The following is a 24,175-nucleotide window of genomic DNA, read 5'->3' as shown; positions in this document are numbered from 1 at the left end:
GCTTTGTAGCACTGTTTGTTTTTAGAGAAGCTAAATTGAACTGAAATGCAGGACAATGTAGCACTTTAAAGACTAACAAGATGGTTTATTAGATGATGAGCTTTCGTGGGCCAGACCCACTTCCTCAGATCAAATAGTGGAAGAAAGTAGTCACAACCATATATACCAAAGGATACAATTAAAAAAATGAACAAATATGAAAAGGACAAATCACATTGCAGAACAGAAGGGGGATGCGGGAGGGGTGGGAAGGGGGAGGAAGGAAGGTAAGTGTCTGTGAATTGATGATATTAAAGGTAGGGAGAGTGGGATGTTTGTGAGTTAATGGTATTACAGGTGATAATTGGGGAAACTGTCTTGGTAATGGGTGAGAAAGTTCAAATTCTTGTTAAGTCCTTGTTGGCAAGTGTCGAATTTTAACATAAATGACAGTTCAGAGGATTCCCTTTCAAGTGCAGATGTAAAAGGTCTTTGTAGCAGAATGCAGGTGGCTAAGTCATTTAGAGAGTGTCCTTTCTGGTTAAAGTGGCAAGAAACTGTTTTCTCTTTGTGATCTTGTCTGATATCTGTTTTGTGGGCATTAATCCTTTGGCGAAGTGTCTGAGATGTTTGTCCAATGTACATAGCAGACGGACACTTTCGGCACATGATAGCATAGATTATATTTCTGGATGCGCAGGAATATGTGTTCTTGATCTTATAACTCACTTGGTTAGGTCCAATAATGGTATCAGCAGAATGAATATGTGGACAAAGCTGGCAACGGGGTTTGTTGCAAGGGAAGGTACCAGGATTGGTATTAGTGTGGTATGTCCTGTGGTGGTTGGTAAGAATCATCTTGAGGTTAGGTGGTTGTCTATAGGAGACTATGGGTCTGTCTCCCAGAGCCTCTTTGAGTATGGTATCCTGTTCCAATATAGGCTGTAGTTTATTGATAATGTGTTGGACAGGTTTAAGTTGGGGGTTGTAGGTGATGACAAGTGGTGTTCTATTGTTGGTTTTCTTGGGTCTGTCTTGAAGTAGATGGTTTCTAGGTATTCGTCTGGCTCTTTCAATTTGCTTTTTTATTTCTCTGGGTGGGTAGTTGAGATTTATAAATGCTTGGTAGAGATCCTGAAGCTTCTGGTCTCTGTCAGTGGGATTAGAGCAGATGCGGTTGTATCGAAGGGCTTGGCTATAGACGATGGATCGTGTGGTGTGTTCTGGATGGGAGCTGGATGCATGTAGGTAACTGTATGAGTCGGTGGGTTTTCTGTAGAGAGTGGTGTCTAATTTTCCATTGTTGATTTGTACGGTGGTGTCCAGGAAGTGGATCTCTCGTGTAGAATGGTCCAGGCTGAGGTTGATGGTGGGGTGTAGGTTGTTGAAATCTCTGTGGAATATCTCCAGTGTTTCTTGGCCATTTGTCCAGATCATAAAGATGTCATCGATGTACCGTAGGTAGAGGAGGGGTGAAAGGGGACGGGAGTTGAGGAAACGTTGTTCTAGGTCAGCCATAAAGATGTTAGCATACTGTGGGGCCATGCGTGTACCCATGGCTGTGCTGCTGATCTGGAGGTATAAGTTGTTCTTAAACTGGAAATAATTGTGGGTGAGAACAAAGTTACATAGGTCTGCTATCAGGTTGGCAGTAGTGTCCTCTGGGATAGTGTTTCTAATTGCTTGTAATCCGTCTTCATGTGGGATGTTGGTATATAGAGCTTCTACATCCATGGTGGCAAGGATGGTATTATTGGGGAGGTTATCGATGTTTTGTAGTTTCCTTAGGAAGTCAGTAGTGTCTCGGAGATAGCTGGGGGTATTGGTAACGAAGGGTTTGAGAAGAGTGTCTACATAGCTGGATAGACCAGCAGTGAGCGTGCCAATACCAGAGATGATGGGACGTCCGGGGTGCCCAGGTTTATGGATCTTGGGAAGTAGATAGAACAATCCTGGTCGGGGGTCAGAAGGTGATTCTGTGAGGATTTGTTCCCGAGTAGCTGTGGGGAGGCTTTTAAGGAGACAGTGTAGTTTCTTTTGGTAGTCCAAGGTGGGATCAGAGGGGAGAGGTTTGTAAAATGTGGTGTTCGAGAGTTGTCTGGTTGCCTCCTGGTTATAGTCGGCCTTATTCATAATGACCACAGCACCCCCTTTGTCAGCTGGTTTGATTACAATGTCCAGGTTGTTTTTGAGACTCTGGATGGCATGGTGTTCAGCGTGGCTAAGATTGTGTGTCGCTTGTTGTCGTTTGCGAATAATGTCAGTCTGTGCGTTGTTGCGGAAGCTGTGTATATAGAAATCCAGATTGTAATTCCGACCGTCAGGGGGAGTCCATATAGAATTATTTTTCCTTTGGTGTTGGTAGGGGGGATCTGGTAGGTCAGATTGATGTTCAGTGGTGGTTTGGAAATATTCTCGGAGACGGAGGCGGCGAAAAAAAGCCTCAAGGTCACCACAAAATTGTATCCAGTTTGTGGGGGACGTGGGGCAGAAAGAAAGACCCCGGGACAAGACAGACTCTTCTGCTGGATTGAGTTTGTAGCTGGAGAGGTTAACAATATTATCCGGTGGGTTGAGGCAGTTGCTGTTGTAGCCAGTGGTATGGAGCAGGTTAGAAAATTTATTGTCTTTTCTTTGTTGTAGGGAATAGAAGTGTGTATAGTAGATTTCTTGTCTGGTGGAACAAAAGTCTTGCAAGGTGTCAGTCGGTGTGGATGTTTGTCTTGAGATGAGACGATCTAAGTTAGAAATGTCATTCTTGATGGTTTTCTGTTTCTTGTATAAAATACTTATCAGGTGGTTTCTTAATTTCTTGGATAGTGTGAGGCAGAGTCTTTCACTGTAGTCAGTGAAGTATGTTGATCTTAGTGGATTGTTCACTTTCGGTCCTTTGGCTTGTTAGTCTTTAAAGTGCTACATTGTCCTGCATTTTGCTTCAACTACCCCAGACTAACACGGCTACATTTCTATCACTATTCTAAATTGAACTGTAACTTTACTGTGCGTAATGGATGACATCCTGTCCTTACTAAAGATAATGGAAAAATTCCTATTGACACATATGGGCCAGGATTGTATCCAGTAGTTTTAATATGGCACTTTACAAACTACAGTTATCTACTATATATATTTGAGTTTGTGCATCTGTCCATCCATCTGTCAGTTTGTTGAAGAATTCCTCAAGATTTGGTATGCAGCTTCCTCTTATCGTAATATAAAGCTGGTCAGGGCTTCTGACAAAGCCAAGTCAGGGTTTACTTGTGCCAGCACAATGGGATATGCATGGAATGCTGTTGTCTCTTATCAAACGAAAAGTGAGGGCTGTGATAACAGGAACAGTTATACTCCAGGATGACCAGAGAAGAGAACCAAGCAAGTGTGCCCCTGCTGCTCAGACAGCCTCAGAGAGCTATGGAACAACCACCAGCCAAACAGCAGGCCTCCACCACCCACTGCCCTCAGCCCCACATCCCATGACCTGATTTCTGCACCCACCACCCCTTCTTCTGAGCCCCACGCCTTCCAACCTCCTGCCCTGACTCCTTCACCCCCGCAACCTCCTGCTCTGAGCTCCACATCCCCAAGTCACTGCCCCAATTCCTGCACCCTCCACACTCCCAGCTCCATGTCCTGAAGGACCCAAGCAACACCACATAAATCTTCTAGTTTAAAAGAACATTAAAACCAACCAAGTCTTTTTATAATAATTCTATTTTAACACACTTATTTTTACATAATATCTTTGTTTTAGCCATTGAACTGCTCTTCAAGTTGTATTCGTTTTCCTATTTTTCCTTCATGATTATTCCTGATATTCCTGGTGTGATGCAATTTCCAAATTGAAAACTATCTACGTGTTACCTCTGTTACCAATCCAGCAGTAGATTTCTGAATTCCAGTAATGGAAGTGTATGGTATCTTCCTCACCTGGATGACAGCTGCAGATTGGAATATGCCTACAAACACTGCAGGGAGTAAGGAGGCTAGTGCCTGCTGGGATGGGAGAGCATTAGCTGAGAAGGTCAAACTCCAGGCAACATGTACTCAGAGAGTACAAAGATGGCCCGTTAGGGAGGATGGTGTCTAGGGCAGGACTGGGCCAAAATAAATGAACTGTTAAAGTGAGGACAGACTCTGGGGGGAGAGCCTAGCTGAAACTGGGATGAAGACTTTGAAGGTTTGAGCTTTCTTTTGAAAGACTTCAGGCTGGAAATAAAAAATGAGATCCCAGAAGGAAACTGTTTGAATATCCAGCCTGTAGGGATTCTTTTTAGAGTGCCCCAGTTAAGAAGAAAATGAGGTAGGCTTCAGAAAAGCCACACTTGGACAGAAGGGGCTTCTCCAGGAGTGTGCCTATTCAAAGGTGCACAATCACAATCTAGCCCTTTGAAATTCAGAAAAACAACAACATGAAAACATGTTTAAAAGTTTCAGATGGGTAGCCATGTTAGTCTGTAACTTTAAAAACAATTTAAAAAAAGTAAGTAGTCCTGTGGCATCTTAGGGTATGTCTACACTTGTACCCTCTTTCGAGAGAGGGATGCAAATGCAGCTAAGCAAAATTACAAATGAAGCGCGGATTTGAATTTCCTGGGCTTAATTTGCATAATCGCAGACCGTCGCTATTTCGAAATACCCTATTTCAAAATAACAAACGCTGTGTAGACGCAGTTATTTTGGGAGAAAACCCTTCTTCCAAAATAACCCTTATTCCTTATACAATGAGGTTTACCAGTTATTTCGGAAGAAGGGTTTTCTTTTGAAATACCCGCGTCTACACAGCGTTTGTTATTTCAAAATAGGGTATTTCGAAATAGCGGCGGTCCGTGATTATGCAAATGAAGCCTGGGAAATTCAAATCCGCGCTTCATTTGCAATTTGGCTCAGCTGCATTTGCATTCCTCTCTCAAAAGAGGAATGCAATGTAGACATACCCTTAGAGCCTAACAAAAGGATATGTATAGTATCATGAGCTTTTGTGGGCAAAACCCTCTTCTTCAGATGAAATGATCTAGAGAAAAAAGGGGGACCCTCAGACTAAGAAGGGAGAGAGAAAAGAAAAAATATATATGTGTCAATTGTTGTCCTGCTGCTAATGAGGCTAATTGAGTGGGCTAGAAATGCCCCATATTTAGTTTTTTATGTCAATAGGGTATTGAATGTAAGGAAAGCTGGTGTTGTGTTAACCAGTTCAAGTCTTTGTTCAAACCAAATGAGAAGGTGTCAGATTTGCATATGAAAGTCAATTACTCAGTCTCTCGCTGTAGTTGGCTTGTGAAATTATTTTGTAGAAGAATGGCTACTCTTAAGTCCATTAGTGAGTTCCATGAGTATTTCAACAACTTCCACCCCACCATCTATTTTAGCCTGGACCAGTCCATGCAAGAGATCTACTTCCTTGATATCACAGTACAATTAAATGATGGCCACATCACTACCACTCTATAATGAAAACCTACTGACTATTATTCTTACCTACATGCCTCTAGCTTCCATCCAGAACACATCACGCAATCCATTGTTTACAGCCAGGCCCTACGATACAACCAAATTTGCTCCACTCCCACAGACAGAGACAAACACTACAGGATCTCTATAAGGCATTTTTAAAACTTAAATACCCACCTGGGGAAGTGAAGACAAGTACTCAGAAATCTGTTTCTTGAAGACAGGCCCAACAAGGAAAGTAAGGGTATGTCTACACTACCCTCCTAGTCGAACTAGGAGGGTAATGTAGGCATACCGCACTTGCACATGAAGCCTGGGATTTGAATTTCCCGGGCTTCATTTGCATAAACTGGGTGCCACCATTTTTAAATCCCTGCTCGTTCGAACCCCGTGCCGCGCGGCTACACGCGGCACGAACTAGGTAGTTCGGACTAGGCTTCCTAGTCCGAACTATCGTTACTCCTCGTGGAATGGCGGCGCCCAGTTTATGCAAATGAAGCCCGGGAAATTCAAATCCCGGGCTTCATTTGCAAGTGCGGTATGCCTACGTTACCCCGCTAGTTCGAACTAGCGGGGTATTGTAGACATACCCTAACAGAACATCATTAGTTATCACCTACAGCACCTAGCTCAAGCCCCTCCAACGCATCATTAACAATCTACAACCTATCCTAGAAAATGACCCCTCACTCTCACAGGGATAGGCCAATCCTCGCCTACACACATCCCCCTAATCTTAAGCAATTTCTTTCCAGCAGCCACACATCACACCTCAGACACATTCATGCAGGAACCTACCCTTGCAATAAACCCCATTGCCAACTCTGTCCATACAGCTATACTAGCAACACCATCACAGGAATAACCACATAAACCACATCAAAGGCTCATACAACTGCACATTCTCTAACATGATCTATGCCATCAAGTACCAGCAATGCTCCTCCACCATGTATAATGGCCAATCTGGACAGTCTCTATGACAAAGGATTAATACACACAAATCAGATATTCAAAATGGTAACACACATAAACCTGTAGGAGACCATTTTAACCTACCTAGGCACTCAGCGGCCCAAGTCACACTGCTTCCTGTGGCTCACCTTGGCTGCAAATGGCGAACCGCAGCCAATAAGAGCTGCAAGACTCTATGGCTGCACAGCCAGTGAGTACACAAACTGGAGAAGCCTGGTAGGAGTTTTCTCAGAGTGGGTCACTTTGAGAAACACTGCTTAAGAGGATGTGCAGTCATATGAGCCCCTGATGGTGTGGCTTATGTGTTTAGGTCCTGAGATTGGGTCGCTTGTATAGATGTGTGGGAAGAGTTGGCAGTAGGGTTTGTTGCAGGGGTAGGTTTCTGTGGTGTGGAGTGTGGCTGCTGGTTAGTATTTCCTTTAGGCTGGGAGGTTGTCTGTAGGCAAGGACTGGCCTGTCTCTCAAGGCATGTGAGAGTGAGGGATTGTTTTCCAAGGTATGTTGTGGATTATCAATGATGCACTACAGGGTTTTAGCCGGGGCTGTAAGCAATAATTAGTGGTATTCTGTTATTTTTCTTGTGGGCTTGTCCTATAGTAAGTGGTGTTTACTCACAAAAGCTTATGCCCAAGTAAAACTGTTAGGGTGCCTCTACACAGCACCCTTAGCTCGAAATAAGCTACGCAATTTGCAATTGAGTGTAGTTCGAAATAGCTTATTTTGTAATTTGGCACTGTCTACACAGCACTAAATTTTGAAAGAACTTACTATTCCAAAATGCCCCTTAACCCTCATGGAATGCCAGTTACCAGGATGTTGGAATAAGCCGCCCATTATTTCAAAATTCATTTTGAAATAATGGGCTGCTTCAATAGACACGGAAGAACTATTTCAGGATACTTCCAGTATCCTGAAATAGCTCCGCAATGTAGACATACTCTTAGTCTTTAAGGTCCCACAGGACTCCTTGTCATTTTTGCAGAGACAAACCCAGATACCCCTCTGAGATTTGGAAACATCTTAATGCAGCTCTAACCTGCCCTGAAGCTCTGCTGTGCCTCTTCCTTCCTGTAAGAGTAATCGTGATATTGGCAAAGTCCCATCACAGTTTCAAAGCAACAGCCTAACATAAGACACTGAGGACGTGAATGCTGAAAACTAGAAAACATACTGATCAAATATCTGGAACCTCAGCAGGGAATGAAGTTTGGTTGGTCACTTGCTTTAGTCTAATCATCCTTGTCTCCAAAATCTTGTCCAGGAAATTTTTGAATCCTTTCCTCTAAGGCTCTTGTAGTGGTATTTATGGTCCAGAATCCCACTAATTTGCTTTAAATGTATCATTAGTATCTTTACTTTCTCATGTACTGATGCCTTTTATATATGGAGTAGTGTATGTGGCTGGGCTGGATACAAGCTTCAAGTATCATAAGTATCAACCCTAGCTGTTTTCTACATCTTTGTAATACATTTTTGAAAGTAGAATTTTAATAATTTGTTTTCTAAAATGTTTTTCACAGCCATCAAGCATCAGGTGGAAGTTAGAGCTATTTATGCCAGAATCCGAAAGCAGCAAGGTCCAGATGCGACAAATATTGTTGTCTCTCCTTCTGAGAAACTTAAAGGACAGGTTGTATTGTACAAACATGTAATCATGTTTCACTAAGGCTGTAAATGCTGTACAGTTATAAATACATTCTTTAAAGCCACTTTATCATTATGGCACATAGGCTGTGTCTACATTGGCCCCTATTCCGTAATAGGGATGCAAATGTAGCACTTTGGAATAGGCAAATCCGCGGGGGATTTAAATATCCCCCGCGGCATTTCCATTAACATGGCTGCCGCTTTTTTCCGGCTTGAGGATAAGCTGGAAAAAAGCGCCAGTCTGGACGCGATCCTCTGGAAAATAAGCTCTTTTCCGGAGGATCTTATTCCACCCTTTCAAGTAGGAATTCATTAATGAAAGTGTAAATAATATCAATGAAATTTAGTACATTGCAATGACTTTTCATCATAAAATCGATTTAGTGTCACTAATAGTGAGAAATCCCTTCTCTTATTAAAGAATTGTTTTCTACTTTTCCACTTCTTGAAAACTAATAGTTCCCATAAAAATTATTGGGGTGATTATATGTCAAATGTTACCTTTACAAATATAGTCCTGACCTAAGTTCTCCCTAAGCTGTGTGGCTGAGCAGCTTTCTGTTAAGCCCCACACAGTGACTCAGGGCTGCAGTGAGGAGAGGTATCTCTCCCCAATCCCCAAAGCTGCAGGAGATGGCAGGGGTGCCCCTTCCTGCCGGCCCCAGTACAGAGCTGCCATGGCTGGGACAAAGGGACTCCTCCTTGTCATCCCCAGCAGGGAGCTGCCCAGGTAAGCTCAAGCCACAACCTCTTGCCCTACCTTGAGCCTCCCTCCCTGAGCACCCTGCTGTACCCCAAAGCCCTCATCCCCAGCTTCATATCCCCACCCCAGAGCCTGTACCCCTCCTGCACCCTAAATCCCAGCCTAGAACTTGTACCCCTCCTGCACACTAACCTCCATCGCTAAGCCCCTCCCCAAATCTGGAGCCCGCACCCCCACACGCACCAAACCTCTTATGCCTAGCCCCACCCTAGAGCCTACCTGCCCAGCCACAGCCTTCACACTCCTGCACACTCCTTCACATTCTTTGCCACAGCCTGAGTTGCCCCCCTCCCCAGAATCAATTGATCCCATTCCCATCACACAAATGTTGTTATGTGCACGGATATGATCGTAATGTGTCGTATATCCCCTTCATGTGGGTGGACATAAGAAAATTCATTCCTCTCAAGAGCACAAAACATTACAAAGAACACTTGTCCTGATCATTTCTTCCAGGGCCTGAAATCAGCCAAAACCCCATTTTACTAGAGTTTTGCCAAGTAGTTTCTGTGTGACTAACCTCAATAACACTGATTCAGCTCCATGAAAATGAAAGAGCCCACTTCAGCTGAACGCCGCATTAATTTTCCCTATCACACCCAGTTCTAAGTACTCACATATGGCCTTTAGTGGGAAGTTCATAAGACTGACTATGCTGAGCATAATTAAGGATTCCCCTGACATTATTTATACCGGGAGAGATCATAAGGCCTATGGTTAGCTACTAACTGCTTTTCCATAGCAGCTTTTAATATTTTAATTATAATTGGATGCAGGCTGTTTTTCCTTCAATCAGAGAAAAAGGAATCAAAGAAACAATTTAAATAAATGTATAGAGGGATTTGGCAGCTGAATTCTCAAAACCAGATATGAAATTGCAACTGCATAAGAATTTGAATTTTACTGGGCTAATTCTTGTCTTTATAATTTTTTTTTTTACCCTGAAATGTGATAATACAGGATCCTAATCAATTAAGAATAGTGCTCTTGGGCCAGTCAAAACATCATTAGCAATAGTTCTTCATTGCTCTCCTCTCTTATTTTCAGAAAGAAAATCCAGTCTATGCTGAAAACACCCATATGTTGATTCACCTCAGATTTTATTTTCTGTTTTCTATGAAAAGAAAAGTCATTTTCTGCAGAAAATACAACTCATGGGAATACCTGTTTTGCTGTAGTAAAACCTCGGTAAAACATTATTTTGAGTTAAATTTGCAGAACCTTAAAGGAATCATCAATTAATTGTCAATATTAATGAAACAAAAATAGGGAAGTCTCAGCAGGGTAGCCGTATTAGTCTGTAAATAAAAAAATAAAAAACAACAATGTCCCTATAACACCTGAAGGTAAGTCTACACTACAAAGTTAATTCGAACTAACAGACGTTAGTTCAAATTAACTTTGATAGGCGCTACACATGCAAACCGCTAGTTCGAACTTAATTCGAACTAGCGGTGCGTTTAATTCCAACTAGGCAAACCTCATTCTACGAGGACTAATGCCTAGTTCGAATTAACTAGTTTGAATTAAGGGCTGTGTAGCCACTTAATTCGAACTAGTGGGAGGCTAGAACTCCCCAGCTTTCCCTGGTGGCCACTCTGGGCACCACCAGGGAAACTCTTCTGCCCCCCTCCCGGCCCCGGAGCCCTTAAAGGGGCACGGGCTGGCTACGGTGCCCATGCCAGGTGCAAGCCTCCCAGCACCCAGCCAGCAGACCCTGCACCTGGCACAGCTCGAGCCAGCCACCCGCTGCCACCCAGCCCTCTGCCTCTTCCCAAGACCAGGCTGGCAATTCCCGGGAGCCTGCCCAGGTCTGCAAGAGGCGGGCGGCCGCCTGGTCTAGTGCGGACATTGTGGACCTCATCCACGACCTCCGCACTAGGCACAGGAAAGTGGCCGTCGAGGGCAGGATAGCTGCCAGCCTGGCCACCCAGGAGCAGGTGTGCATGAAAATCAGGGTGGTCCACTGAGACCCCCGACCCTGAGCCCTGAGCTTACAATGGCCGTACTGGGTCAGACCAAAGGTCCATCTAGCCCAGTAGCCTGTCTGCCGACAATGGCCCACACTAGGGATCCTGGAGGGGATGGACCGAAACAATGACCAAGCCATTTGTCTCGTTCCATCCATCTCCAGCCTCCCACAAACAGAGGCCAGGGACACCATTTCTACCCCCTGGCTAATAGCACTCCATGAACCCAACCTCCATGTCTTTATCTCACTTCTCTTTAAACTCTGTTCTAGTTCTATCCTTCACTAACTCCTGCAGCAAGGAGTTCCACAGGTTGACTATTTGCTTTGTGAAGAAGAACTTTCTGAACATTCATTTCATTTAGTGTCCTCTAGTCCTTCTATTATGGGAACTAATGAAGAACTTTTCTTTATGCACCCTCTCCATACCACTCGTACTTTTATAGACCTCTATCATATCCCCCCTCAGTCTCCTCTTTTCTAAGCTGAAAAGTCCCAGTCTCCTTAGCCTCTCTTCATATGGGACCTGTTCCAAACCCCTGATCATTTTAGTTGCCCTACCCTCTCCCACCCTCTCTCTTCCCCTCTCCCACCTCCTTTTCCCAGTCTCCCCGAGTTTTGTTCAATGAACACACGTGTCCTTTATTTTGTAAATCAGCAAGGGGGGCTAGGGAGGGGTAAGTGGAAGGGGGTGAGGGAGGAATGGGGTATGAGCCCCCAATGGGGAGGACTGGCGTGGCTCTGCGGGCTCCTCGGGGTGGAAGCTTTCCTGCAGCCACCCAATTGACCCCCCCCCCCGGATGGCAGCCTGAGGCAAGTGTAGCCGGGCTGATGGCCGAGTGCTGTGATGTGCCGAGTGTGGGCACTCAGGGTACTCCAAGCCAGGACTGCTTTGCAAGAGGAGAACCCCTGAGAACTGTCTGTCCGGGGTGGGAGTCGGGTCCCTTTAAGCACAGCCCTCGACTAACCTGAGACAGCAGCTCCACTCTGCTAAGTCCTACTCTGATGCCCTGCCGGCACTGCTTCCGGCCATCCTTAACCTCAGTTCAGGGTCCACTCAGTGTGGACATGCTAGTTCGAATTAGCAAAATGCTAATTCGAACTAGTTTTTAGGTCTAGATGCACTAATTCGAATTAGCTTAGTTCGAATTAACTAATTCGAATTAAGTTAGTTCGAATTAGTGCTGTAGTGTAGACATACCCTTAGAGACTAACCAAAAATATATATAGTATATTGAACTTTAGTGAGCACAACCCACTTCTTCAGATGACAAATATGGTGCAAGAGCCACAGAGGTTCAAACACAAAGCAGAAAAAGAAGGGAAAAGGGGGAGGGAAAAAATCCTCAGTTAAAATATCCATGCTAAATGAGGCTAATAGAGTAGGCTATAAGTGTCCGATACTTAGCTTTTGATGTCATTTGGGTGTTGAATGTAACGGTCCATCCAGTTCATGTCTTTATTCAAGCCATGAATGATAGTTTCAAATCTGTATATGAAGGCCAGTTCCGGTTGATTCCTGAAATTACTTTGTAATAGAATAATCACCTTTAAATCCATTAATGAGTGCCTGGGCAAGTTAAAATGTTCCCCAACAGGTTTCTGTATGTTACCATTCAAATATCTGATTTGTGTCCATTGATTCTTTGTCATAGAGACTGTCCAGTGTGACCAGTACATACGGCAGAGGAGCTTTGCTGGCACTTGATGGCACAGATCATGTTAGTGGATGTGCAGTTGTATGAGCATCTGTTAGGGTGGCTTATGTGGTTTGGTCCTGTGATGATGTTGCTTGTGTAGATGTGTGGACATAGTTGACGCTGGAGTTGATTGCAGCGGTGGGTTCCTGGGTGAGTATGTTTGAGGTGTGATGTGTGGTTTCTGGAAAGAGTTTGTTTCATGTGAGGGGATTGTCTGTAGGTGTGAATTGGCCTGTCGCCCACGGCCTGTGAGAGTGAGGAATCATTTTCCAGTATAGGCTGTAGATTGATAATGATGAGCTGGAGGGGTTTACATTAGGGGCTGTAGGTAGTGACTAGTGGGGTTCTGTTATTTTGTGTGTTGGGCCTATCGGAAGAAGCCGATGCCTGGTTACTCGTCTGGCTCTGTCAATCTGTTTCTTCACTTCCCTGGGTGGGTATTTAAGTTTTAAGAATGCTTGATAGTGATCCTGTAGGTGTTTGTCTCTGTCTGTGGGATTGAGCAAATCTGGTTGTATCTTAGGGCCTGGCTGTAATGTGTTTTTTTTTTAAATAGGTAAGTTTTGTGCCCAGCTCTACAATGTCCCCAAGATCATATGGTGAAATTTAATATTTGTCACTTTAAACAATATAATCTAAGCAGAATACACAAATTAGCCAAAAGGATAATGTAAAATCACTTTGAATAAATGACTTTAATAAATGAGCAGACTCACCCAAAGTTAGTTACAGCAGTTCATAGTCACTGTTGTCAGTGCTTGTCAATTGTAAATTGTAAAGAAATTGTAAATCGTTCTTCCAAATGTTTGCTATTTTTAATTAGGGAAATGTTCCATTTGTTTGACACTTAGGTGGTCCATCTAGTAATAATTGGCTCCCATATTGCTACCTGACTATATGATTATGTCAGATATATTCTAGCCCTCCACATTTTTAATAAACCTGGTAGTGTCTGGGTTTTGTTTTTATCAGTTTAAATCATCTCCACATTGACTGCAAATCAGATTTCAATATTTTTGTATGAACAAGAACCATTTTATTATTAAGCTAGGATGGTATCAACATCTCTGAACCTTACAGTTTTCTCTGAAAAGTATATTTCCTGCTGCTACAGAAACATTAAGATGAACCAGTATAAATGAGCAGTGACAGACCAGTGACCAGACTGTACAGTATATCCTCAAGAGCACCTTGTTTGCCTGCATATCTCATGCTTTACTTGTCTAAACAGTTTTCTTATCCATAATTAACATGAGGACTTGGTAGCCCCGAAGTGTTCACTTGCAAGGTGTTTTCAAGGTAAAAAGAAACACCCTGCCTACTGTTCAGTGTTCAACCTGAAGATTTGAAGCCAAGTGATCTATAAATATTTCTCTAACTTTTTCATGTATCATATATGTCTGTCTCAGCTTTACAATTAATTAAAATGTCCTCATTCGTGTGTATAAAAATAGAAAAAAATCTGGAACCTAATTCTTATCTTACTTAATTCTTACTTAAAGAACCTAATTCTTACCTTATTTTACATGGTTGTAATTCTGTAATTCCATTGACATCAATAGTGTTAATCCTTATTTACAGTACAGTACTGTAAATGGGTGCAAAAGTTACTCATAGTTTAAAGAGTCATTGTTCCCCCAATGTGAATTTATAGAGTCGATGTGATTATTTATAAGGGGGATTAGTCTATTCCTTAAATCTTTTCTAAAAGTAACACATCAGTATATATCGTTACACAGAAGGAATATCTTTTGGTTATGAAAACATTCCTTTTTTAATCTGTAAATGTATATTTTACTTGAAATATTAGTTAATTTGTGGTTTCTAATGATTTTACATGTTATGGACAATGCCTTGATTGAGAATATGAAAGCGCTTAATAACTTCCCAACATATTAATGGTGACTATAATTTTCTAATTTAGGCCAAAACTCCTGGTTCACTTCTGGCTCTTACTAACAGTGCTCATTACCATCTCAACAACTAGGTAAGCTATTTAGACATTTTAAGTTGAAGCCAGCAAAGGCTACCCAGCAGCCTGTGGATAGAGCGTTCAATGTAATTAACTAAGCCACTGACAAATGTTTTATATATTTTTGGCTGAGTCTTTGCTACTAGTTGCTCTTTTCTGAATTCCGGAAGGGCATCACATAGGGTGCACTGGGAGAAATCTTCCCTCTTTTCCAATAGCTGTGGAAGGCCGCAGGAGCAGCAGAGTCAGTTCTCTGTAAGCACTGGGCAGGAAAAATGTCCTGAGCTTATGCATAGCCTTCAGTGCTAGAGCTGTTTTTAGCATCTTCCTCAAAGCAAAGTTTGATGGAGAGGTATAGAGGTGAGTAGGGATGAGGGAAGTACAATAACTGGCAAGTCCATCAACATCTGTAGCATCCCATGAAGATAAGGCAAAGCAGCACCAAAGTTGTAGAGCTTCAGTAGTATCAATGCCGCGTCTACTTCCAATACATCAGTGCTTGGAGGCCGATTATTTCAAACCTTTTCCCCCCCCACACACACACACCTTAAACTCCCTAGCACCCGCTTCTGGTATTTTGGCTCGGAGAAATGGGGTGATTTGCCCTATGCTGACTGAAGCATTTATACAGGAAAGCACTTAAGCATGAGTTTGTAAGTAGTCCCAGCTAATGAGCATGACTTAACTGGAACTTAAGCATGTGCTTAAGTGCTTTGTCAAATCAAGGTGTAAGTGTGTTACCAACAAGTGGCATGAGCTGATAATAGTGTTATGAAGAAGGTGAAATGGGGCTGTAATGGCTATGTCTATTATGCAATTAGGAAAAAGGAAAACAACAATGGGGCTTCACATTGACTGAACAAAATTGGTGACCACTTTACAAACAGGGAATGAGCTACTCTCCTGCCTTAGACTGAATGTATCTCAGACATGCTCAAGTTTTATTCAGTTTTCTCTGCGGAAGGGTGGGTTGTGGTTTTGGGGTGTCAGTCATTTGTATATCTCTAGTGTTGATGGCTGTTGACCAGAAGGTATACAACTATGGTATGAATAATTGGTGCAACAGCTCAAGCAAAACTGGTAAACATTACAAAAAACAGTAGTGTGTTAACATAGTTGATATTGTTAGCATTCCATTGGTGTTGCATTAAAAATACAAGAAAGAAACCTTTGGCAAAAAGGAAAATTGGTTCCAAGTTGTTTCTTTAAGAAAGAAATAGAATTTGATCCTATCCCTTTCAGCAATAATCTTTCCTTTGTTCATCATTATTAAGCTCTGAAATTGGTCAAAATACTGTATTAGGTGACCGGAAAAGATTTAAAAGACATATATAGATTCTTCTTCAAAGATCGAAAAATGAAAAAGCTAGAGTGACCACACCTACAAGAAAAAGGGTAAAGCATTAAAAAGTCGTCAGAATTTTTACTTATCTTTTCTTTCAAAGACTCGATAAAAATCTTTTGAAAGATGATTGTAGAATTAAATTACTTAAGAAATAATGAATAAAGTTTAGCCTCTTAACTGCTTCCAACTGTCATTGGTACATAGAGAAAATGCTGAACATTATACTATGTAATGTTGATTTAACCGGACAGCACTGCATTTGAAGTAAATGTTAGAAATGAAGAGTTTAAATATGCCTTTTATTTGACTAGCTCTTTCTTTTCACATTTCCACCTCCCTTCTTTTTACGTGACTTATTATTCTTCCTCTTCTACTCTATGTCCTTCCTCACATTGTTACTGTTTTCATGTACATTATTTATTTATATAAATTGCTGATGGTCCCACTAAATCACTTGTCTCTTCCTGGGATGAGTCAGTCATTTCTGAGACATCAGTTCCCAACAGTAATGACTAGGAGGCGCCATTGGCTGTAATTCTAGCTCAGCAGAGCACAGGACTACTGAACAACTATAAATGATAGAAGCAGCAACTGCAGTCAGAGAGTAGAACAAAACACCAAGAAGATGTGGTACCAAAGATATAGTATCAATTTTGCGCTAGTAATGAATGCTGGTGCAAATATTAGATATCTGAGCTGATCAAAAAATATGAAACATTTTGATGAAAATCTTTGAAATGTTCAGAGGAATATCAAAAATATGACATTAAATTTTGACTAGCTCTATTAAGTGTACCCAGATTTGGTACAGCTAAAACTAACATACTTTATTTCTGTCTGTGATGCTGCATACAGTACCACACAATTCAGTCCAAACTCCCAAATTCTATAGGATGAAATAGAAGGACCATGTGTTTCCAACCTAAATCTTAAAATATAATTATTACTGACTTGAAGGAGTTGTTCCTTGGGTGACATAGAAACTGCATTGTATGTAGTTGCAGTGAGAGAACAGTCTGTTTCCTAACAAGTTTACAATCCAAAGTTTTGGGAGTCTTTTTGGTAATTTTAGTGGGTTTTGAATCAGGGTCTTAATAAACAAAATGGAGAAAGAGGAGGCCGGGAAGGGATTAGTTCAGGCTACTTGCCAATTCAATTCATGAATCTCTGCTAAGGCTAACAAGAATGCTGTTTAATAATAATTGTGTTGATGGTATTTTTTTATATATAGTTACTGCCATTGAGTAACTGGAATGAGATAAATAACTAATTTCATATAGGTCACCAAATCCTCATCTGGTGAGCTTAATCGCTTTTATTTTAGTCAGTTTGGACCCAAACCCCTGTTGTTAAAATCTCTGTATCCTATTACCTAGCACCCTAGTCGTTTTTGGCTATATTAAATATATCTTAAACCCTTTGACCAAAACAAAGTAGTAACAAGGCACATAATTGTTTTTAACGTAAAAATAAAATAGACTTCTTAGAACCTCAAAGATATTTATCCTCACTTTGTGTTTTGAGTGAAATTTTGTGGGTATTCTTATTTTATTAGAAATAGCTTGTTTCTATTTAGGACCAATTTGATAAACTTAGTAGATCAGTAATTATTACCTGTAACTACTGAATAACAACCTTTTGCTGTCTATGAGTCTTCTCTCTGGTTTCATAACTATTAGAACTTTATGGGATGCTCTACATAAACACCAAATATACTGTACTCATTCTTAGCATTTGTGCCCTAGTTTCTGTGTTTCTTAGGAGATCCATTTTTTCTGAATCCACAAACAAGTACACCTCCTACAAGATTATGGGTAAAGAGAGGTTGTTTCCTGATATGATAGTTTAGCTTAGTCAGAATTCAGGAATCTTGGTCAAACGGGCCAAAAGGACCTACCTATGGAAAAAAATGAGAGGGGCCAAATGTGGCACTCTCTTACATCTGTACAAATTTATAAGCTTAAATAAACTGAAAGCAAAATTCAGTAGCCCAGTAGCCCATTGGTGGAAGGGGAAAGACAGGAGGAAAGTGAGGGAAGGGAAAGAGGTCTGAGAGAAAAGTCCTTGTTTAGGATAATGAAGAATGAAGAAAGTAAAGAGGAAGCCTCTCTGCAGTTTTGGAGGATCATTTAGCCTTTCTAAAATTAAGATAACTTTAAAATTATAATCCCCTTATGAATGTACAGGCAGTCCCCGACTTACGCAGATCCGACTTACGTCGGATCCGCACTTACGAACGGGGCTTTTCTCGCCCCGGAGCTCACGGGCGGCGGGACCGCCCAGAGCGCAGCAGTCCCACCACCGCGTCTGCCGGGGCGAGAAAAGCTGCTCCGGGTCTCCCTGGTGTGCTGGGGGGGACTCCCTAGCACAGCAGGGAGACCCGAGCAAAGCTGCACAGGCGGCGGACCCCGCTGCCTGTGCAGCTTTGCTCCTTTGCCCCGGAGCAAAGCTGCACAGGCGGTGGGGTCCCCCGCCTCTGCAGCTTTGCTCCTGTCTCCCTGCTGTGCTGGGGAGACCCCCCCAGCACAGCAGGGAGACCCGAGCAAAGCCGCACAGGCGGCGGGGTCCCCCGCCTCTGCGGCTTTGCTCCTGTCTCCCTACAGGAGCAAAGAGGCAGAGGCGGGGGACCCCGCCGCCCGGGCAGCGGGGTCCCGCCGCCTGTGCGGCTTTGCTTGGGTCTCCCTGCTGTGCTGGGGGGGGACTCCCCAGCACAGCAGGGAGACAGGAGCAAAGCCGCAGAGGCGGCGGGACCTCCGCGCCTCCACGGCTTTGCTCGGGTCTCCCTGGTCTGCTGGGGGAGGAGGGGGCACAGCTAGTGCCCCCCCCCCCCCCCCCCCGCAGCAGACCAGGCTTTTGTTGCAGGACGCCTGGGGTAGAGCAGCTGGGGTGCTACCGGGTTGGTCCTGTGGGGACCTACCCAGCAGTGCCCCAGCTGTTCTGTCCCAGGAGTCCAGATTCAGCCGCTGTTGAAACTGATCAGCGGCTGATTCCAGGAAGCCGGGGGCAGAGCAACTCTGCCTAAGGCTTCCTGTAGTCAGCCGCTGATCAGTTTCAGCAGCGGCTGAATCTGGAGCCAGTTCCGACTTACATGCAAATTCAACTTAAGAACAAACCTATAGTCCCTATCTTGTACGTAACCTGGGGACTGCCTGTACTGTAAAATTACCATCTCCCCAGAAGAAGCAGAACTGAAAAAAGTAGCTATGCCACTTTGTTTTGCGTTAAATGCATATACTTTGCAATTAGGATTAAAACACATCAAGATAGTCCCAGTAGGGTTTTCTCCAATTTTCATACAACTGCCTTCAACTGGTGATAAAAATCTGCCTTTTCAAGAGGTCATGCAATCTACATAGTTTCTGTAGCATGTTAAAGTCAACTTGAATTAGCATTCTATATGGATTTAATGGAAATATGTATATTTCTCCATCCAGAGTGATAGACAACACAAGCCACTTTCCCTTAGAATGGGCCTCTTTCTTTTCCTTTCCTCTTTTCTTATTATTTCTATGTGTGTCTTTTAAAGCAGACTTATTCTAAAGGAACTGCTCTGTTCCCGATACTAAGCTGGTTGGCACACCTGAGGTGAGGGGCAAAAGTTGTTTAGAGTCTCATGGTGTTTCCTTTATCCTCCTGGACTTCCAGGAGCCAGTTCAGCACTGAGTGCAATTTAAAGAAACCCCAGAGGTATGCTTAACTTGCACTGGCTTGTAAAGGTTCATATGGACAATCACACTGGCCAGGGATCACAAGCTATACCTCCTTGTGACCACTGCAAGTTGTATGCCAGACAGAGAGGAACGAATTAGATTCAAGATTTGTGTGCCTGCTGCACATTTAAGGCAGATTTATAATCACTTTGGTGATGCAAATATGCTGTAGTATGGTGAGGGATCTGACTCTTCAAACCCCTTCTATTTCCCAGCTCACACAATAAATATGTGCTTATGAATCTTTTTTTTTTGTTTGTTTGTTTGTTTCTTCTCCTGAAAGAGCTAAATTCATAAAGGTATTTTGTTTCTTAAAAAATAATGTTATTCAACAAGTACCTTTTAAAAATGTTGGCCCTTGTAAGAAATACAAAAACTAACGCACAAATGCTAAGGAAGAGTGCATTATGTTTGGTGTTGATATAGACTGAGCATTCCATCTCTATTCCTGAAAGCCATAAAACTCTTCCCATGATAAGTACATGCATTCTTCTAGTCACAGGTAAACTATTGTATTGAAAAATGTTGAAGCAAAGCTTTTAAAAAATCATACTAATATGAGATTATGAATTTTAATAAACAAAATACTTCAATTGAATATGCAGGAGAAAGGCAAACCTTTCATTTTTCTGCATTAAACTATGAAAAGTGTAGGGAAAAGGTAGGCCTATAATAGAAGGAAATTAAAATCAAAAGGGTCAGCGGTTCATCTCTGGCACACATTTGGGAATAGCCAATGGAAGAGCTATTTACAAATTAGCACACACTTTCGCCTAGCCAGACAAACCAAACAAATTACAGTGACCCTCCCAAGATAGAGCTGAATGTTTCATAATAATGAATCAGTCCCTTAGTATATACATTTCCTGTTTCATATATCAGGGATTAAAGTTTATGTCACCATTTTGATTCATTTGACATCTGTCTGTAAGCACCATGGGCTGTTGCTTTTTTGACTAGTGATGTCACATATAGGCAAACCACGAAGAGCAATTAAGTTCTTGTCCTCAAAAATCCTAGATTAACTCCTACTTACAATAATGTTAAAAAAGAACAGAAAATACCCCACATACCAGTTCATTGTCATAGGGCCAAACTCACAGACAGTAAGACTAAGCCCAGGAAATTTATGGGACTCTTCATCATTTGGAAATGGTAGTGTTCAGTGTCAAAAAAGAGAAATTTAGAGAAAAAATTAAATTTGTGAACATTAGTTAACAGTTCTCAAAATCAAGCAGCTTTTTATCAGCAATTTTTTTGTTTTGCTGTCTCTGCCCCACTAACAAAAAAATTAGTGGTCCAACTAGATACAACCTGCATTGAATGTGAAGGAACTTACACAGGTTTCAGGGGGGGATAGTGCAGAAGACCAGTCTATGTATATAGAGCTAAAATTCTAGCTGCAATTGCAGAATATTTGTAAATAATTCTTTAACTAAAAGCCCATTCAGTTTTAGAAACACGGAATAGTCTCCTGCATCCAATATAAGAAATACAGCTTAGCACACACTCTCAGACTCTAGGCCACTAAGGCCAGATCCCCTCTACAGATAAGATCGAAGCAGCTGCAGTTGATCTTCTGGAACTTGAATTAGTGTGTCTAGTGAAGACATGCTAATTCAAATTGAGATGCCAGTAGTTCTGCTTCTACGAGGAGCAAGGGAAGTTGAAGAGAGAGTGTGCTCCCTTCAACTTCCCGCAGCGTGGACAGTGCCAAAATTCGAGTTAAGATACTTCAATGCACACTACGCGATTAACGTAGCTGAAGTTGCATATCTTAATTTGAATGTATCCCCTAGTGTAGACCAAGAGTAAGCGATTTCCCAACATAAGGAAAACCCCAAGATCGCAGCTCAAGCTGATTTTTACTGTCAGTTTGCACTGTAGGAAGAAGCCCATGGTTTTTAAGTTGACACTTTTTTTTAAGAACAACAAAAGCCATTTTTAAGTTATAGCACCATATCATTAAAGATCACTAAAGTTTTTCCTGACTGTTTCTGTCTCTTTTTTTATGTCTGCCTTTTTCTTGCTAACAGTAAAGTCTGATGTTAATGGAAAAAACATTAAAAAACCTATTATACTATGAAGAAAAAGTGAATGCACTCAAGTGTAAAAGGAAGACTTATTGATCAATTTTCAGCTAAACCTTGCTTGTCTGACACTTTGCAGTAGAAGAATGTGTTTTTATTGCATGACCAGGTAGTTCAGATTTCCGGTCATTCTTAGTAAGGACTCTTTTTATAACATTGATAAAATTTTATCACAGAGCTATGAAAACAAAATTAGATTTCATAACTCACATTAGACCTTAAAGAGACTGCCTCTATAAATTTTAAACACATTATCATATTTAATATACCCATTCAAAAAATCTTTTAATTTAATTACAAGTTTTACTGAATTTCTCTTTTATTTTTTCCCAGAAGGGAGGAATTGCTCTGGCTGTGAGTAAACAAATTACTGCAGAAGAATGGTGAAAAATGTCATCAGCAAATTATCGTTATTTCTTTCATGTTGACTGGAATCCACTGGTGTCCTCTTCTGCACAATTAATTTGGTGTGTGACATAAAATGCATTTCAGAAACACTGCATTCGGATGACATCATGCTGGCCTCTTGTATCAATGCACAGATCTGGGGAAATCAGTTACCTGCTTCTGCATGCATGTGCAGTAACTGCTTTCTGAAAGTGCATGGTAATATGTGCTCCAGATCTAAATAAATAATTAAGTATTGTGGCTTTCAGAATTAATCCACAATGTTGAGGGACTGGATAATTAGAATGAATTTTCAAAAACTGTTCTTGCAAAGGCTGTCTGTGATGTTCTTGTGTTTGAAGGAAATAGTTGCAGGTATCTATTCTAAAATACATATATGTAATTTGGAGAGCAGTCCTCAGTAGGAAAAATAGATTTAGCATAGAAATATAGGTGAAGTAATTTACATTTAATTGATTAAGAATCAAAATTAAACTTGTTTCTAAAGATACCTATTTGTAGTGTTCTAAAGTCTATTTTTTATTAGGAATGATACAAAAATAAACTGTGTTCTGAAGCTTCTGTATTGGTTCCTTGCAGAAATGAACAGCAGGAAAAAAAGTGGCTGGCATAACATTTTACACACCATAATCTTCACAGGCATCCCAAGTTCTTTGAATGTGCTACTGTATGAGCTATGCGATCAGATTTGCTTGTTGTGTTTCTGCAGACACATTTTGAATGCACAAAAGACTCGTTATTTTGGGAAGAAAATCTTTATTAGGTGGAAAAGTGGCTAATGTTGAACTTACACACACAAAACCCTTCACCTGAAGCAGGCACATTGTACACCAAAGAGAAAATTAATTACTCAGCAAACAGTGGGAAATTGTTATTACCAGAAGACAGAAACTTAATTAAGAGCACGCTACAACATTAACTGAAGTCAATGTTAGACTTTCCATTGACTTCTGTGGATATTGGGTAACAACCTATATTAATATTCCTTGCTGTTGTATAGTCATTTATTGTAGCTTTATACTGTCCTTTTCAGCTAAAGCCAACAAACTACTGCTTTGGCCTTTTGGGAGTAGAGGATCTAGCTATGAGACAGGTGGAGATTAAGACAGATTTGTGGTATGCAGATCACAGTAACTACATAGGCAGACACTGAGGATACACTACACTGCACGACTATTTGGGGATACCAAAGATATCCCGAAATAGCTACCCCATGTCTACACAAGCTGCCCATTATTTCAAAATATTTTTTGAAATAACAGGCATGCTATTTCACCATCCTGGTAAACCTCTTTGCACGAGGGATAAGCGATGGCTCGAAATAGTGCATTATTTCAAACTTTGGCGCTGTATAAACTATTTCGAAATAGATTTGAAATAAGATACGCAATTTGCATAGCTCAAATTGTGTATCTTATTTTGAGTTTTAGGGTGCTGTTTAGATACATCCTTACTGTAGATGTCTAGATCTTTTTCAGTGATGATCATCGGTCAGGCTTGATAAATATGGATTAGTTTGCTGTGTATTTCTGTCTGAGCAAGTGTAATTTCTACTACTTTTGTACTATATAACAGATGACAATGTTACTAGCGTTCACTGAGATAACTCTGCTCCTATTTCAACACATTATTGTCTTTCTTGTACTAAGTTAACTAAAGATTAAAGTTCATCAGGGATGTGTGATAAGGATTTAAAAGTATTCTGCTTAGATAGTTGCAAAATAAAATTCAGTAGTCTTATAAAAATTGTCCATCATCATGCATAAAAAAAACCTTTCTAATTACAGATATAGGGGCAGAGCTTCAGCTGATGTTACAAAGGCAACTATACTATTACTGTAAACCTTCTCATAAAAATCAAATATATATCACTCAGACTTTTAATCAATTTGGTTGGCTGTTTCCCAGGATTAGGTTTCTTATGCTCTCTTCCAGGTATTCAAGGTTCTTTTTTTCAGGTTCCTCTTTAGACTTCTCTCTCTTCCCTCCAGATCATCTCTGCTGTTAAAGCATCTGTTTTAGGGCCAGTATTCAGGACCCTTCTGCATCTATTAACCCTCTGCTAGCACACTAGTGTTTTCTTTCCATGATTGCAGCTTCTTACATTTCCATGCCAAAGCCACATTTCCAAAACTAAGTAAAGCCTGATTCAGTACGTGGGTTATATGT

General features: G+C 41.4%; 1 protein-coding gene across 7 annotated transcripts in view; it reads left to right on the top strand.

The window, feature by feature from the left end:
* Nucleotides 1-22,556, top strand: part of DCDC1 (doublecortin domain containing 1) — a 604,418-nt gene extending 581,862 nt beyond the window's left edge. For all 7 annotated transcript variants that reach the window (XM_075927782.1, XM_075927784.1, XM_075927785.1 and 4 more), the window contains 3 exons: nucleotides 7,923-8,032; nucleotides 14,406-14,468; nucleotides 21,932-22,556. In XM_075927782.1, coding sequence (XP_075783897.1) covers nucleotides 7,923-8,032; nucleotides 14,406-14,468 — 173 coding nt within the window. In that variant the 3' untranslated portion in view covers nucleotides 21,932-22,556. The remainder of the gene's footprint in view (nucleotides 1-7,922; nucleotides 8,033-14,405; nucleotides 14,469-21,931) is intronic.
* The last annotated feature ends 1,619 nt before the right edge of the window (nucleotides 22,557-24,175 follow it).

Source organism: Pelodiscus sinensis, chromosome 4, assembly GCF_049634645.1.
Source record: "Pelodiscus sinensis isolate JC-2024 chromosome 4, ASM4963464v1, whole genome shotgun sequence".
NCBI classification, from domain to species: Eukaryota; Metazoa; Chordata; order Testudines; family Trionychidae; genus Pelodiscus; species Pelodiscus sinensis.
This window is presented reverse-complemented; position numbering and strand designations above follow the sequence as displayed.